This window comes from Fusarium verticillioides, chromosome 9 (genome assembly GCF_000149555.1).
Source record: "Fusarium verticillioides 7600 chromosome 9, whole genome shotgun sequence".
Lineage (NCBI taxonomy): Eukaryota > Fungi > Ascomycota > Sordariomycetes > Hypocreales > Nectriaceae > Fusarium > Fusarium verticillioides.
In genome coordinates, this window is record NC_031683.1 from 2339437 (window position 1) to 2356017 (window position 16581).

The 16581-nt window shown below is 49.2% G+C and overlaps 8 protein-coding genes across 8 annotated transcripts; 2 read left to right on the forward strand and 6 right to left on the reverse strand.

The window, feature by feature from the left end:
- Positions 1-330: 330 nt before the first annotated feature.
- Positions 331-1356, forward strand: FVEG_10133 (hypothetical protein; the record flags this gene model as incomplete). The annotated part of the gene is made up of 1 exon (XM_018899193.1): positions 331-1356. A coding segment is annotated over one exon (842 nt), but the record flags the coding sequence as incomplete, so codon positions are not given.
- Positions 1250-2286, reverse strand: FVEG_16727 (hypothetical protein; the record flags this gene model as incomplete). The annotated part of the gene is made up of 2 exons (XM_018905968.1): positions 1250-1354; positions 1462-2286. 2 exons carry the CDS (start codon positions 2284-2286, stop codon positions 1250-1252), a joined length of 930 nt encoding a protein of 309 aa, XP_018757212.1.
- Positions 2287-3133: 847 nt separating this feature from the next.
- On the forward strand, positions 3134-4239 carry FVEG_10132 (hypothetical protein; the record flags this gene model as incomplete). Its single annotated transcript, XM_018899192.1, has 2 exons — positions 3134-4026; positions 4080-4239. 2 exons carry the CDS (start codon positions 3134-3136, stop codon positions 4237-4239), a joined length of 1053 nt encoding a protein of 350 aa, XP_018757211.1.
- A 101-nt stretch (positions 4240-4340) lies between these two features.
- FVEG_16726 (AAT family amino acid transporter) lies at positions 4341-6228 on the reverse strand (the record flags this gene model as incomplete). The annotated part of the gene is made up of 4 exons (XM_018905967.1): positions 4341-5409; positions 5454-5663; positions 5709-5916; positions 5967-6228. 4 exons carry the CDS (start codon positions 6226-6228, stop codon positions 4341-4343), a joined length of 1749 nt encoding a protein of 582 aa, XP_018757210.1.
- Positions 6229-6780: 552 nt separating this feature from the next.
- On the reverse strand, positions 6781-8395 carry FVEG_10131 (hypothetical protein). Its single transcript, XM_018899191.1, has 2 exons — positions 7820-8395; positions 6781-7772 (listed from the first exon to the last, which is right to left on the reverse strand). Exons 1-2 carry the CDS (start codon positions 8152-8154, stop codon positions 6899-6901), a joined length of 1209 nt encoding a protein of 402 aa, XP_018757209.1. The 5' UTR covers positions 8155-8395; the 3' UTR covers positions 6781-6898.
- A 2084-nt stretch (positions 8396-10479) lies between these two features.
- Positions 10480-12494, reverse strand: FVEG_10130 (hypothetical protein; the record flags this gene model as incomplete). The annotated part of the gene is made up of 7 exons (XM_018899190.1): positions 10480-10601; positions 10662-10796; positions 10846-10920; positions 10968-11165; positions 11216-11267; positions 11314-12153; positions 12216-12494. 7 exons carry the CDS (start codon positions 12492-12494, stop codon positions 10480-10482), a joined length of 1701 nt encoding a protein of 566 aa, XP_018757208.1.
- Positions 12495-12886: 392 nt separating this feature from the next.
- Positions 12887-14527, reverse strand: FVEG_10129 (hypothetical protein; the record flags this gene model as incomplete). The annotated part of the gene is made up of 2 exons (XM_018899189.1): positions 12887-14372; positions 14421-14527. The coding sequence occupies 2 exons, from the start codon at positions 14525-14527 to the stop codon at positions 12887-12889; spliced, it is 1593 nt and encodes a 530-aa protein (XP_018757207.1).
- A 408-nt stretch (positions 14528-14935) lies between these two features.
- On the reverse strand, positions 14936-16527 carry FVEG_10128 (hypothetical protein; the record flags this gene model as incomplete). The annotated part of the gene is made up of 3 exons (XM_018899188.1): positions 14936-15786; positions 15837-16345; positions 16394-16527. The coding sequence occupies 3 exons, from the start codon at positions 16525-16527 to the stop codon at positions 14936-14938; spliced, it is 1494 nt and encodes a 497-aa protein (XP_018757206.1).
- Positions 16528-16581: the final 54 nt, after the last annotated feature.

Genomic DNA, 16581 nt, shown 5'->3' on the forward strand with positions numbered 1-16581 from the left:
GGATGACATAAGCGGACAGACACTTCCCGCCACTCCACCTCTAACTATGGTACGATATACTTTTACATTTAAACATGCCAGACTGCCGTGATTCCGTTTGATTAATAGATTACTTATACGACTGCTAGTGGTTAGTTGCTATGGAAAGACTACGCGCGCGCGACAGGAAGAGTCATACTGCGGTGACTTGAGCGCCCAGCTCCGTGCTGGTTTTTAATAATTTGCCGCCAAGTGTTATGATTGGCGGGACTATGCGGCGCGGATATGCTCATAAAACTTCTTGTGAATATGTATTCATTCTTCCTTCAACACTCACTGATAAGATTGCCAAAATGTCGAACCCCATCACAACAAAGGTCAATTCTGTGCCGAAGTCTGACATCGAAATCCTCAACCAAGAAATAGACGAAAATGAAGGCCAGTACCGCATTCGGGCTGGCAATCGTGTCCATTATGTTACGATTCCTGGCTATGCGAGCCCCAATCGCATTTTCGATGAAGACACGCTCTGTAGACCATATCTTCTCGTGCCAAAACTTCCCCCATTCCCGGATGGAGACTGGACCAAGATGAGACTTTCTCTCGGCCTGGACGGCAGCGTTCAACCGGATATTTCTTTCGAACCGCTGGACGAAGTGGAATTCACCTGGCATCCACAACACATCGACGTACTTTCGTTAAAGCGCATAAAGTATCACAAGCAGCGCGTTAGAGAAGTTGAATATGAGGGAAAGCCTGCTATATCCAAAATTGCCGTTCTGCAGTGGCTTGTTCCACAAGTTGAGCACGAGGCTAGGATGTACGAAGCGCTGACAAGGTTGCAATGCCCTGATGAGGTTCGAATAACCCCAGAAGTCTTGGGGCACCTCCTCGAGGGAGGAAAAAATATCGGGCTGCTTTTGGAAAAGATAGAGGGCCATCATGCGACACTGGCGGATCTGCCAAAATGCGAGGCGGCTTTGCGCAAATTGCACAAGCTAGGGTTTGTCCATGGAGACGCCAATCGCTATAACTTGATTATCGAGAGATCCACTGGGAATGTCAAAATGATCGATTTTGAGCATGCCGAGGAATATGATGAAAAGAAGGCGAAGGCTGAAATTGAGGAACTAGCATCTGAGTTGACAGATGAATCAGGGCGAGGTGCGCCAGCTACTTTTATGTATCATTAGCCTCGAGAGCCTCAAGAGCCTCGACTGCCTCGCTGTCGCTCAAGTTCCTGAGTATCTTCAGTGCGCCATAGCAATGGTCAGCATGAGCCAACATCCCATCCCGCGAACGCAATCTCGTCGGCAAAGCCATCATATGTGACGTTGACCCCACGTTTATCAGGTTTGGGATGGGTGGAAATGGTCTATAAAGTACGTCAGGCAGACGCGAATGATGCCAATCTTTATACGTGATCTCGCATCCCTTGCAAAGCTGCCCCCAGTCCGTTCCCGTGGCTGTGATGTACGGCACACGCAGGCTGGACACGCCTGCGTGCGGATCGCTCCCGATACGAGGGTTCTCCGGAAGTTTTGACATGTCGCACCCTGGTGCTTCCACGGGCGCTTCGTGGTAGCGCTTGAAGAGGCGATAGAGCTTTTCCGTTGCTGTCGTCCGTTCGGGCAATAACTCGACCAAGCTTTCCGCAGACCCATGAATTTCAATCGCCAAACTCTTAACCGCCTTCACGCTGACCAGGCGAAAAGGGTTCTTGTGCGCCTTGTCACGGGTACGGAGGCAGTACGTCCCTGGGATGATGCGCATGATAGGGAGTGTCTCAACTAGACTATATGTCAAGCCGAAGTACCTTTTAGCCATGGGTATTGTTATCATCCATAGTCCTATATTTCGGTGTAAACACTCGAAGCAGACTTTTTCGCAAGTGGGCAAGTATAAGAATCCTCCGAAGTCTGTACAAGAAACACAGCGATCGGTCTGCAAGGTGCGATACACCAATGAAGGTGGGTAATGATCAGCGAGATTGGCTTGTATCAGCGCTGTTGGGACTTTCGGCGCATGTTTGATCACCTGCTGATACGGTACACGGTTTTCAACGACTCTCTTGGCTCTTAAGCAGGTCCGCGAGAGGCGTGATAGCGACTGGAAGTCAAGGAGGTCAACGGTGATGAGGAGTAGTTCTGCTGGTGAAATGCCTAGCAGGCCGAAGCATGATACAGAGCGCTCTGGATGAATCTTTGATGGCTTTGCGGGGATAATGTCATCAATAACCTCGCAGGGATCAAGCTCATCGCCACAGGCGAGCTTTGATATGACTTCATCATCAGAGAGTGTCTTCATGTTTGTTGTGTATGCGTGAAGTAGTTTTTGTAGTGTAGGATGATGGTTTGGGAAAATTGACAAGAAACTACGTGGAACATTGGGAGACTTGTCTTTATAAAGGCTATGCGTATATTGCCTTCTGAAACCTGAAGTTAGTTGTGGTTTCTCAATGTCTTGGCATGATATGTCTCGTTGAGATGTCATAAGCTTCAACTATCAATGACGTGGCGTGGAACTGTCGTAAGGCCAGAGGGCCAAACAGTTGAAAGAAGCTTTAGCCCTAACGCAAAGTTCAACAAGCCAAAGTAACACAAATGGGAAGCGCTTGTTGCCCTTACCAACGGCTGCATTTGATGTGTAATGGGATGGAATGGATTACACAGTGATCTACCCCATCCTGATCCGCAGGTAGTTCTTGGGTGGTGAGAAAATTGCGAACCCTCATTATCGTACTAAAAATGCCCAGTCTCTGGGATTACTAAGTTTTATTATACTTCTTTAACTCTTTGAATTCCGCATCATAAATGTCCATAATTTTTGTACTTTTCATACCCAGGTTCCTCCAAGGTACACTGCTAAGAATTCGTTACTAGAAACAGTCCTAGCTCGATTTCATCTACAGGCTGTCTCGTACATCGTTAAAGCCGATCTAAACCTTGCATTTTCTTTATACTGTTCGCATGTAATGTAACTGAATTCATCCTCTGTTCCCGTGGCTATCGATCGCTTCCTTTCCCGGCTTAGCGCAGCAAAAGTCCGTGTATAGCCTCGGTTAATGGATACTAAAGAGCCGGCCAGTAACGTCTTGAGTATATAGATTTCTACACACATCCAATGCTCACCTTGATACTTCAAGCCTCTTGAAATGTGTGACTTTTCATGCTACGACGGGGTAAGCCCCGAGTGGCTTGCCCTCGAAGCATCCTTACCGCCACCTGTACCGGAATTACCGATCTCCGAGATGAGAAGTTTGGCGAACGAAGAACGAGAAGCTGTCGCCAGAAAGTCAATGATGAAACTCGCGCCTCAACTACGGATACAGAATCACACCATACCTTCTCGTGATGGAAGCATCATACCAGCACGGAGTTACCGGCCAGTCGATGCACCAGAAAAAGCCTTGCTCCCATTGTATATACACTTCCAGGGCGGTGGATTTATGTTTGGCACGCTGGATGCTGAGGGTGCGATATGTGCACGTATAGCCGTCGAGTCGGATGTGGCTGTTCTGAACGTTGATTACAGACATACGCCGGAGTTTACATATCCCACGCAATGGAATGATGCAGAAGATGCCTTTGAGTGGGCTCATGACAACATGGATATGATGTTCTGGGACCCGGACAGAGTCATTATTGGTGGAATATCGGCTGGTGCTTGGTTATCTGCGTCTTTCGCCTTACAAAAACATCTCAATCGTACAACAGAGAAAAGACCTCCCATCGCAGGCCAAGTTCTCATGATACCATGTCTGGCACACCTTGATTGCTATGAGCCCCAGCTGAGAAAGATGAAAAGCGAGTCTATCTCATCTTATAAGACAAATGTTGCAGCACCGATGCTTACCGTTGAGGAACTCCGCTGGTTCACAAATTTGCTGAAGATCGAGAACCCGGATGTTAATGATTTAAAGATTAACCCGGGGAATGCGTCGCCAGAACAAGTAAAAGGCATGCCTCCTACTGTTCTTGGCGTAGTAGGCCTGGATCCTCTTCGAGACGAAGCTCTTCTTTATGGGAAGATGTTGGCAGAAGCTGGGTGAGTGACTGATGTTATGGATTCTTTGGGAGAGCTTGTCTAACATGATTCAGTGTTCCCACAGATGTCAACCTGTTCTTGGGGCTGCCCCATGGTTTTAGATCGCATGAGGAGAAATTATCGGCGTACAATAGATGGGATAAGGTCATAGAAGATGGCATTGGCTGGATTTTATCAAAGCCTGTATGTAGCGAGTTTCATGTAAAGACATAAATCAGAGAGGAGCTTCAATGCAATCATCATCATGTAACGCGCCTCTATCTAAGATACACCATCTATCAGTCGCTATGCAAACGCCATCCAATGCAAACACGTTAACAGAGAAACCGATAGACCTTTTTCCACCTGGGCCAGCCATGTCGTTCCTCTCGCTCCTGCTCCGCCATAACATGCACGCGAAAGTATCTCCGCCCTGTCACAACATCCATATCAGGCAGACGTACAATCTGTGTACGATACCAAACTTTATGAGATAGATAAAACAACAAGATAATAGGTATCGCCAAAACCTTCAAGAAGAAATTCTGCGCCAGTCCTGATGCGCTCCTGTCAATACCAGGCTCGTTAACGGGCGAGACCGCAATCCAAATCTGAGAGACCAACACGAGGATATACCCAACAAAAGCAAACCACGCCCCTGGGACGCCGACGTGAGACTTGAAGGGTAGTTGGTCAAGCGTATGTGCGTTATAATACCAAGCTTTTCGAAACCGGATATAACATAAACAAATACTTCCCCACGTAAATAGCGTGCTTAATGCACTGATTGAGAGAAGCCAGTTAAAGATGGAATCGTGGAAACTGACATCTGCGAGAAATGCGAGGAGACCGATGCATGATGCGAATAGTATTGCCATGAGCGGACGGCCTTGTCGGTCCACGTATGCAAAAACCTGCGGCGCATGCGATTGTTCCGCCAAAGCAGCCAACGTTCTCGATGATCCAAAAACCGCTGAATTTCCAACACTTATCACCGCCACCAAGATAATTGCATTCATTATACTCGGAAGAAGAGAAGTCCCAGCCTTCTCTATCGCAATAACGAACGGGCTCGCAGTCGCATCAGCGACATTATCACCGCCGACAAGTCGTTTATCGTCAGATGGCACCAAAAGCCCAACTAGCAGTAGCGCAATGATGTAGAATATCGTGATACGCCAGAAAACCTGTTTAATAGCTGTCGGTAATGATTTCCGCGGGTTAGCTGTCTCAGCAGCGGCGAGACCGATGAGTTCTGTGCCTGTGAAGGAGAATGCGGATGTAACGAGGACGCTGCAGAAGCCCTTGAAGCCGTTGTTGAAGGGGCCTGGGTTACGCCAGTACATGCCGCCGATGTAACCGCTCTCGGGCTCCCCGCCGACATTTATGACGATGGCGAGTAATCTTGACCGTTAGTAACGGGAGGAGCGGGAGGGGGATTGACGCACATGAAGCCGACGATTGCGGTGATCTTGATGAGAGAAAAGATAAACTCGGCCTCGCCATACGTCTTGACACCAAAAAGATTGATGATGACAATAGCGGAGAGAAATATGGCCACGAATATGGACTTTGTCAGATCCGGGTTCCAGTATCCTATCGTAAACGCCCCAGCGATGATTTCCAACGGCAAAATGAACAACCATTGCAAGCAGTAACTACGCCGTTAGCAAAAGTAAACCAGAGATTTTCAGTCAGCTTACTTCCAACCCATGGCAAACCCCCAAGACGGATCCAAGAACCTCGTCGAAAACGCCGAAAATGAACCCGCGATGGGAAACATGACGCACAACTCCCCAAGACACTGCATCGTACAATACTGCATCGCCCCAAGCAATAAATACGAAATCAACAAACTCGCTGGTCCGCCTCTATAAAGCGACGCTCCCGACGCGACAAACAATCCAGTTCCTACACCGTATTAGCCGAGATTTGCCGAGCGTTGAAAAAGTGAAGCTTACCAATCGCACCGCCAAAGGCAATCATTTGAAGATGACGACCTTTTAATTCTCTCGCAAGTGCTGTATTCGCTGTTTTGGCATTCGCTGCGCGCAAGTCGTAATACCGCTCTGGTGCATCGCTAGGATGATATCCTGGAAGAGGATCTGCGCGTCGGAAGCTATGAAGCCATGAAGACCGTGGTTTGTGAGCTCGTATACTCCACGAGGAGCCCATTTCTACATTAAACGATTGCATTGTCTGCGCATCGCGAGGATCTTTCATCGTTTGCGGGGGTGATGAAAAGATGACAAGTTTGGGGGAGATGACGTTACGACGGGGGTTGGATGCCGATCATGAAAGAAAAGTCTTCAGAAGGGCGCGTTCTGGAAGGTTTCTAGAAGGACTTTTGGGATATGCGCGGTTTACTTCGGGTGCAGCGTCGAACCAATGACGGGGAGCGGGTGTGCCAAAAGAGGACTAACAGAGACGCCAAACATGCAGTCTGGCTTGTGAAGATCAGGAGAATTAAATGCGGCGCAGTGAGGAGAGTGAGTGAATGAAGATGAATGATTTGAAGCAGAGATGATTGACTGAGGAGGGGGAGACAGCGCAACGTTTCACTTGAGTGGGATCAGCGAGATTCCCACTTGGTTCGTGCACTGTTACCGGGTCTGGGTTATTGCCTCACTCTGTAACTCTCATGCCATTCTGTACCTGGAAGGTCCTTCACTGGACATGTCAAGTCGTCCCTTGTGTTGGCTGCCCATGGGGAAGAGAGAATCTGGCAATATCCACACTGGGTCCGGGGATGGTCCTGGTCCCTGAAGCCATCGTGGTGGGCTATTACGTACGATAAACTGGATCTTACATGAGACAATCAAGTAATCATCAACGGGTATGAACAAAGTAAATCGTAATTATTGTCATGTCCTAATATAATTAATTATCGCATTCAATTATCCCTCGTCGGCTGCGCGCGCTGGACCTGTCTAGATCCCCCCGCAATAACAGCCGTCGGCGGTTGTCGATACACAAAATCATCACGATCCATCTTGCCCGTCAACTCATCCCTTGTAATAAGCGAATCGTGGCTCTGCGTCGGACTAACAGGTCTTTCACCCGACTTTCTCAAATCCTCATCTTTAGAGATCGAGTCGCTCGTGTCATGCGACTTTGCCCATATCCCCTCCGTCGTACGAACATGATCCTCATCCTCCCACTGGCTATGCGCCGTGCGTGTGAGTTTCGTAGGTTGTGATTGGGAGCGCGAGTTCGAGTAGCCGGAGTAGCTGTTTGACTCTTTGAACTTCTTGCGCTTGACACCGCTGTCACGAAGGAAGGATCCTAACGCGACGATGTTGCCTACTGCTGTGGCGGCGAGGATTTCAATCGATGCCCACATCGTGCGCACGACTTGCGAGCCGTGTGCTTCGATGATGCGGGGGATGCGGTAGAGTGTTATACCGACGGTGAGCAGACCGAAGCTGAAGAGCATTATGAGGAGGACCTTGCGCTTGGTGGCGATCTGGGTGGAGAGGATGATGGGGATAGGAAAGGCGATGAGGACGAGGTCGGTGAAGGCGTTGCAAGCTCCCATTGTGAGCATCTGCACGAAAGCCTGACGGCATTGAGGGCCTGGGTCGGGAGTGACCTGCCAGTAGTGAGGGAAGGGTTGACATTCTGCGAGGTCGCTTATAACGACAGCGAGGAAAGTAGCGGCGAGTGTTGCGCGCATGGCGTGGATCATAATACGATGTGATCGTCGTCTCGTAGCGCCAGCAAGACGTTCAAAGAACTCAAGCGTCGTGAGTTTCAGAATCCAAAGACTGACACATCATTAGCTTCATCCTTATCATCAGTGATGTGAACTTACATGGAGGCGTAGAACACTCTACTGGCGAGGACCATCTTACTCCCCACGATCCTCTTATCAATATCCGCATCACTCAACTTCAACCCATCCAAGTTGACGTTATTCGTTCCATTCTTGAGAACAAAATGAACACAGATAGCCCTTAGAACCAACGGTATGAGCGCACCGGCAGCGATCTTATCCTCCTTGAGTAGTTTCTCGACTCGCACGTATCGACCCGACATTCGCGTCAGGATGATCGCCACACAAAAGACCGTGATCCACCACGATACAAGCAGCGTCGGCTTATCCTCGTAGAACTGGCGCGCATCGGGGGCGTCCGAGTAGAGCGGCATATCGGCGGGCTATGGCCCTTGGAGCCTTCTTTACAACAATAGAATGGGACCAGGGACAACAAAGTTTGACGATCAAGGCATTTGAACAGTAAAAGCAAAAGCAAAAACGAGGGGAATGCGGGACATTAATGAATCGACTGAACATTGCAGCAAGGGGTGCAAAAGAATGGCCTGCCCCCTGGTCAACTTTATCAAGGGCCCAGACAATTCGAGGTCAGACTAAGCGGCGCAGTTGGGGTTTGGCTGCGGTTGAGGCACGTCAATGGAGTTTGACGCCAGGGGCATGCAGCCACTAAAAGCCTCCATCATAGGTGAGTCGTTGACCAGAAGCGCAATTGGCTCGATCTCGAACCAATAGAATCTCCCAAAAGGATCACATATGAAACTGTTACCGATAGCGCGGACAAATGCAATCGTATCATGTCTTGCGACACCGGTGCTTCAAGCATCGCATCAATTATGCCCGAGCGCAATGCTTTGATTCAATTCTTGGCGATTGCGAAATCGGCAGCGCTGAAGGAATTCGGTTTGGCGTTATGGGCCAGGCATACGGCGACTTTCCCCTTGTAGAAACTGCTAAAAGATTGTGGCGCCAGGGGTGAAAAAACACTTGAAGCCAGCGAAGGAGAGAGGGAGGAATGGTCTGATAAGCTGCAAATAACTGATTGCGTCTTCAATCTGAGTCAGCCAACATGCGCTATAATTTCCCCTGATAACGATCCAATTCCTCCGGGCCAATAATGTCAAGTGCTGTTGGTTCACAAGGTCGCGCTGACACGTGGGAATTGAAGCACACTAATCACAAGCTCAAGATCCAGTCCCGTCGGCATCAATTCAGCCACTTTTACTCTCACCATCTCGCACGTTTAAAGAATCTGGGGAAATCAACCTTTTTACGTACTCACAAACCGTTGTGCAAAAAAAAAAAGTCTGGGGAAAACGTGGTGTTCGTAGGGCCAGCCATAGAAAAATCTTGTCGTTACATAAAGGAGACGTAACAGTTTGAACCTTCCATTGGGTTGGGAGAGAGAATTAGCCCCTGCAGCAAGATACGGTGGAGTTGCGTTGTGGATGCCCCCCCCCTCAAAACTTTCTCGGCCATTTATCTCGGCTGATTCGGTTCTGCACTTCGCTGGTAATTACCTAGTACCACAATTGCACCGAAACTATCATTTATTAATTCGAACCGCTCCATTCTCGAAGACTGTAGCTTGATTCTTTGATTCCTTTTTCTTCACTAGATGCTTCCAAGTGCTTCGATAGTGTCGGGCTAGAAACAAGTGGTCTCATATGCCCCAAGCCACGAATCAACAACTGGATAGATATCACTTTACCGACCCATTATCACCACATTTATGCATCCGCTTCATCCGGATATATTTATCCCCTTTCTAACGTCACAATTGCAACCCTCCATCCCAGTTCCATGGAAAGGAAATGCCTTTGACAGGTCCGGCGGCCTGGCATTACCCGCAAATAGAGACGGCGGGTCTAACGCTCAGAACGGGGTGATCCTCCGGGTAGTCTAGCTGGCTAGCGGACGGTATGTGGCACGCTATCGCTTCTTAGTGAAACAGAAAACGGCAGCTGGGCTTCATCAAGGTTCAGCTGTCAGTTCGACTATCCGCATCTAGAATACTACTCGGTTTAGTCTGTCAATTCCGCGGTTTTTGGGGTCTGGTGATATCGGTGACATCAACAGATTTGGTGTTGCTGCGTCGCCACCGGCATAAAGCTTCCGCGATAAGGGGTTGTGTTGTGATTCATTCAGCATGGTGCTGCTGCATAAATTGGCTGATGGCTCTTGAGATTGCGGGTTCAGGGCGGTGAATCGATGGGCCTATCATGGTTTTCACTTGTCTACCGTGTCCACGCGTCGACTTCTTTTCTTAAAGTAGCAGATTAATAGAAAGAATTACGGAATAGAACTTATCAACTGATACATGCTGCAGTCGATCATTCAGATCCAATCCTAGACCATCAATTGATCACCAGGCAATTACCCTCTTCCCCAGAAGCTATGGTTGCATCCATACCGCTCCATCGGTTCTGGCCCCTCAAGCCACGTGGTTTGAAATGGCCCCCCCCTGCCGCGGGCGGAATCAAAATGTCAAAGAACGGAGTCAAACCCGCCAAGAAGCCATCACTTTTCAGCTGTTCATGCAATACAACCTTGAAACATGAACGTGATGCCCAAAAAGAGGTTGGCTTCTTGGCAGTCTTGTACAGAAACGGTATACAGCTCGAGTATCCTTCGGCAGATGAAACCAGTTCTTTGCTTTCTATTTCCGTAATCGTGTGGTTCCGCTTTTTGTTAGAGGCTAACTACGCTGCGCTCTGGACGACGGTGTGGACTATTCGAGCTATCGCTAGGCATTTCTCTTCTTCGAACTTTCGGCCTACGATTTGGACGCCTACTGGAGCGCCGTCATACAAATCTGCGTCGTCTGTAGTAGTTAGCTAAGTTCAAAAGCCATGGGACATCGATTGCAGTGTGGGCAACTTACAAGCTTGCCAATTCTTCCTATCCGTCTCACCCAGCGGTTCATACCCCTCATCAAAAACATCAACTCTCGTATCTGCTCTAATCGTAGGAATGATAACGGCCGTGTAATTGGTCAAGTTCATCGCATCAGTATAGGCTGCACCATCTTAGCACCGACACATGAAACAGCGCCTCAGACTACTGACCTCCGTGGTAGAACTTTCCAGGTATCACAGCTGCATGAGGCGCTACAGGCATGAGAACAGCGTCTACGATTTGACCTATGAGTTGTTAGTATGACGGTCAACTTTGGGTGTTGATAAGGTACCATCCGATTCAGCGGTGGAGTTCCAGTAATCGGAATACTGCCGCTCGTACTCAAGACCTTGGATGGTAAGATCTTGATACTTGAGTAATTCTATTGGCGTTTTCAGATTGAGGCCGTCTTGCAAGTCTTGGATTAGAGGTTCGCCGGATCGTTTGAGGTGTTGGTGGATGTCGTGCGCTCCGTCTGCGCTGAGAAACCCTCCCTGTTGCATTTTGTCAGCGTATTCACAGGTTCAAGGGACGAGGCACTTGCGTGAATGTTTGTTGCCGTTTCATGCGACGGTGGCTTCCAGTCAACAATCTGCTATCCGTCAGCTGCTAGTCTTGACTCACTCGTTGGCGCGTACCTTGTGTCCAGCCTTCTTCAGCGCCTCAACCACTACCTCCAGCCCACGAAGAACAGGCGGATGTAGTCCGACCATCCCATCACACCAAAGCACGCCCATTTTCAGTGGCCTCTCCCCAAACTTGGCATTTCCTTTCTCATCCGCTCGTCTCCGATACGACTCGGTGACGTCTTTTCGAAACGGAATCGGTATAACAGCTGGGTCTTTCATCCAGGGTTCCGTCATAAGAACAGCCTCAAACACCATCTCCAGTGCATCAATCGACGTGCCCATAAATCCAATCGTAGACCGATATGTATCCTGCCCGGGATTCGTATTCGCAACGTCCCGATAGCTTAGTCGATTTGACGTCGGCTTTATCGAAAAGATTCCGCAAAAACCAGCTGGTATTCGCAGCGACCCACCGATATCTGTCCCTACGCCAATTGAACTTCCGCCCAATGCCATCAGCGCTGCTTCACCACCTGACGAGCCACCGCAAGACAAGTTCTGATTTATTGGGTTTAGGGTCTGGCCGATGATGTTGTTTTTTGTCTCGCCGAAGAGAAGGGTTTGGGGTAGGCTTGTCTTGCAGTATAGCACGGCTCCAAGGGAGAGTAGCTCGCTGACGATCTGGCTTTCTATCGTGTGAGACTTATCAGAGTCAATACCTAGATTGCCGTCTATCCAACCAACGTAACCCATTGTTGTATCGACACCTTTCACGTGGAATTGGTCTTTGAGACTGACAGGCAGACCATGAAGTGGTCCGAGCGTCTTTCCATGTTTAGTAAAGTAATCGTCCAGGAACTGGGCGCGTTCCAATGCTTGATCAAAGAAGATTTCCTGAAGACAATTATTCTGAGCATCATGTCAACTTCACCGCCTTAAAGGATCTTGTAGAGAGCCTCGCTAGTACTCACGATCTGATGAGCGACTGCCGCTCGTTGACAAAATGCCCTCACTACCTTGGTGGCTGTGAGTTCTCGTTCCGATACAGCATTTAAAATCTCAACAGTCTTTAATGATGTGATAGAAACTGTTTCTTCGTCAAGGAACTGCTCAATAAAAGGTCCTGTGATGTCGCGTTGGCTTTGAGCTCGTTCGATGTCCTCAGAGGATAATCTCCATTCTGAAGGGATCTTGTCTAGAGTGGCGGCGCGCTTGGCTGCTGCTCGAGTCTCCCACGAGCTTTTATCCATTTTTGACACCTAAAATGACTGTTAAGGATATATTGAAGGCAGAGTTTAGGTTAATCAAATTCTGGCGAGATCTTTAGAGCTTGTACGATGCCGATTTGGTTGATGAAAGGACTACAAGAATGAATGACGACGACATCTGCAGTTCTGAGACATGTGCTGAAAATGGCCCGCACCTATCAAGTTGGAAGCTTTACGTGAAAGATACAATTTTTTTGATTCGTTTTTCTCTTTACCAAGAAGCAAAAAGCAAACCACGGCGCTGGATATCCCATTGCCACAACGAGATCGCCAACATGCCTCAGTAGTTTTGTAATTAATTCGCCAACCTTGAATGAACGACGCTTGCATCAAAATCATCTCTTCCGAATGAGATACAACCTAGGCAGCCTCCATCACAACATATGTGCCAAACCAAACACCTGTGGTCGTACTGGTTCTCGGGGCTGCCCATAGCGACGTGCACGCTCATCCGCTTCATCCAATGCGTCACATTTATGAATGCTCAGATCATCTACACAAAGATCGACACCCACAGAATAAGCAAGCCGGCTCGCATTATCGAACTCGACCTCATTTTCCAATTTCGAAATTAGCGGTCCCACAAGGACCATCTCGGCCAGGGCAGTCTTTGCATCCCCCAAGTCGTAAAAGTAATCGATCAGCATCTCACAAATCTCATCGGGCTCCCATTTCCAGTACGACTGTAGAAACAGATCGTCTGTCAAGGCCAGCTGCACCACGGACTTCGGGATGAGGTGGCGCAGTGGTGGGGGGTGTTCCCCGGCCGACGGACCAGCAATTAAGATCCATGGGGCAGTAAGAGTGTGAAGATTCGAGAAGTCGTGCAGTTTGAGAGAGGGGCCCCCAAGTTGAAATGGATAGACCGTATCCACTGGCCCTTCGTTCAGGACGTCACCGTCGTCGAGAAGGAGGAGCTCGAGCTTTTCGAGTTCCAATCGATGGCTTTCCAGGGAATCGCGTAGGGTGGTCAAGTACAGTGTCTGGTCGGGGGCCGAACGCATATTTGTCGGCGGATACCAGGCGTAGTTATATTTTAGCTCTTTGAGATTGGGTGCGATGGAAAGAATTCGCCCAAGCTCCTCTGCACTAATTCGCTTTAGATCCAGGCGCTTGAGATGTTCCAACTTCGTCACGATGTTGAAGGTCTGCGATTCCTCGGGAAAGCTGCCCGAGATAGACAGACTCTCAAGCATAAGAAGACGAAAAAAGTCTTGGTAGACGTTGTTGAAATCGAAACGTGTGTGGTGGTACGGCGCGCAATGGTTGTCGATACTCACACGGCGGAGATGCTCAAACTTGTGTACGTTGCTGCCCCCTGGGTTACCGAAGCTCTCTGGACTCAGCAACATTCGGAGGTAGAAGATCTCAACAGAGAAGAACTCGCCGAGATAGATGCTTCTGACCTTTGGCGTAAGAGCCACCAGGAGACTGACAAGACAGTCAACCCGGCCCATCAAGAAACCTTTAGCCCAGTCAAGCCCTTGGTAGAGATCCAAAGCCTTTATGAAATCGACTGCCTTCAGCTTGTCTCCATCTGTGAGGTGGAAGATTGGGGTGGCCGGATGTTCATTAAGGCGTCTCTCGACAAAGTCGTATCCATCGAAACGCAGATGATGGACAGCTTGAGCCAGGTCAGGTCGTGAGAGGAGAGTTCGCAAGACAAGGACGAGCGGGGCAGCGTGGTATTTGAAGCTGACGCGAGGACAGTTGACATCGAGCTCCCTGTGAAGAACCGGCTGGGCGATACGGGCGAGATGCTTGTTGACGAGGCACAAGGCGGCCAGACCGTCCCTGGGGACAGATTCCAAGACGTGAAGCTGAATCTCGAGGGGGCAAGCGAGTAGTCGCGAGGGCTTTCTGCGACAAGGTCAGATCAGCAACGCCAACAGATGAAAAGCGACCTACTCAGACATTATCCGCTTGCGCTTCTTCGGTATGGAGAGAGGAGGCAGGTCACGCAAGGAATGGCTCGGATTGTTGCTTGTACCCTCGCGCTTGGACGTGCGATACATGACGAACACCAGATGAAGATGAAAGGTTGATCAAGAAGGAAACAGGCGATGTGGCTTTTGTTGTAAGAGAAAAGAGTAAAATGAGAAGCGGCGACGTCGTCAGTTTGTTGTGAGGTGGCTTGGTGACTTGATGTTGTTTGCGTCACGTGGTATCACAGTGAAGCAGAGCGATGCGTTTGCAGTGCCAAACAGCTGCCAGACAATAAATAGCTTATGCACTCAAGTACAGTCTTCATTCAATGGTTATGATCTTTCTTGCCAGTGCAAGGCAAATGTTCATGAGGATTTCATCCCAAGGAATGAGGTATACGTACAGCCAGATGTTCTCTGCATACACTGCTAACAAAGAGATTATGCACGCTTGAAAGATCACGAAGCATACTCTAGATCCACAGCAATTTATCCCATCTACAGCTGAAAGCGCTGGCTTCTTCCTGTCCGCTCATCAGCATCACCCTCATCCTCAACAAGCCCCCTCTCCAATTTCTTATTCTGCCTCCAATAAATCCCCATGATAGCAGCAGTGATAGGCAAAGAAGCAGCATACAATAAAATAATAGCCAGAAACCCCTTTGTATAATTTGGCGCATCGCTCTCGCGAAACAGCTGCTTTCCAGCTAATCCACCAGCATTGCTCCCAATGACGACCATAGCCAATCCAATACTGCGCGTCTCAGCAGATTGAGCATTGATACTCAACCAGGCATCATTCAGCCCCTGAGAAAGTGCATTGCCACTACTTAAGAGGGTAAAGAGTGCATATTTGGTCCACTTGCCCTTATCAGTCGATCCAAACAAAGCACTGCCGAATGTGATACTCCAGAGAAACGCGACCATGCACCACAGGCCTCGCTGCTTCGTCTTGTCAGAGGCCCAGGCGATGGCGAAGCTGAGGAACACGACGAGGAAGCTGCTGACCGAGTTTAAAAGGTTGGAGTTGATCTTGCTAAAACCCAGGCTTCGAATGATGGTTGGGCCGTAGAGTTGAAGACCGCCCTTGGGAGCGAGCGATACGAGGTTTAGAATAGTGTGGATCCAGATACGATAATTGGCGAGGGCGGCGATGATGCCTTGGATGGTAATCCTTGCGTGGGCTTCAGTCTTGGAGATGTCTTCTTGATAGATCCTGTCGTGCATGATTTCGCGCTCACGAGAGGTGAAGAAGTCGAAACAGCCATGAATGGGTTTGGTATGCATTGGAGATCGAGGAAGAAGAAGGATGAAGACGAAGAAGACTAACAGGGTGAAAATGCCCTCGACTTCCTGATGTTAGCAATATCCATGACAGGGCAATGCAAGAGGAACGAACTGATAAAGAGCCACTGCCAACCAGCCAGACCAGCTATACCGCCCATCTGCAAAACACCCGCAGCGATCAACGACCCCGTAGCAGTAGCAAAATAATTCCCGAAATAGAAAATAGACGTTCTCAGCGCTAACTCCTTCTCCCGATAAAACAGCGCAAGCATATACTGCCCACCCGGTATGAACCCAGCCTCGCAGAAGCCCAGCAGAAAACGCGTCGCAAAGAACGAGTGCAAATTCGTAACCCAAGCTTGCGTCAGGGCAATTGTGCCCCAGACGAGTACCTGGCCCGTGAGCCAGATCGGCGCGCCGAGCTTCTGGAGGACGATGTTGGAGGGGATCTCGGCGATGATAATGCCGGCCATCATGAGCTGGTCGCCGAGGTTGACGTCGTCTTGGGTGATGTTTAGATCGGTTGTTAGCGTGTCGGTTAGGGCGTTGCTGATGTTGCTGCGGTCGAGCTGGAGGGCGTAGAAGCCGAGGACGAGGAGAGGCATGAGGATCATGTCGAGTCTGATACATGAGCTTTGATGTCAGTTAGGAAAAGGATTGTCAACCTACTTTCTGACGACTGCCTTCTCTTCATCGTCTGTCCAAACAGGCTGCGCAATAATTGACTGCGGCGCATCATCAATATCGTAGTGTTCTTTATCACCCCCGATAGATTCCATTTTGGGAGAGCGATCCAGAGCCATGGTGATACCAGGTTCAACGTGGTGTACAACTCAAGCCCTGTATCGAATTGATGG

Bases quoted from the DNA above. Each gene is read 5' to 3' on its own strand.
- FVEG_10131 (XM_018899191.1), bottom strand. From the start codon at position 8,154: ATGCCGCTCTACTCGGACGCCCCCGATGCGCGCCAGTTCTACGAGGAT. The intron at 7,773-7,819 runs GTAAGTTCACAT...ATGATGTGTCAG, and splicing joins AGAGTGTTCTACGCCTCCAT to TCTTTGGATTCTGAAACTCA.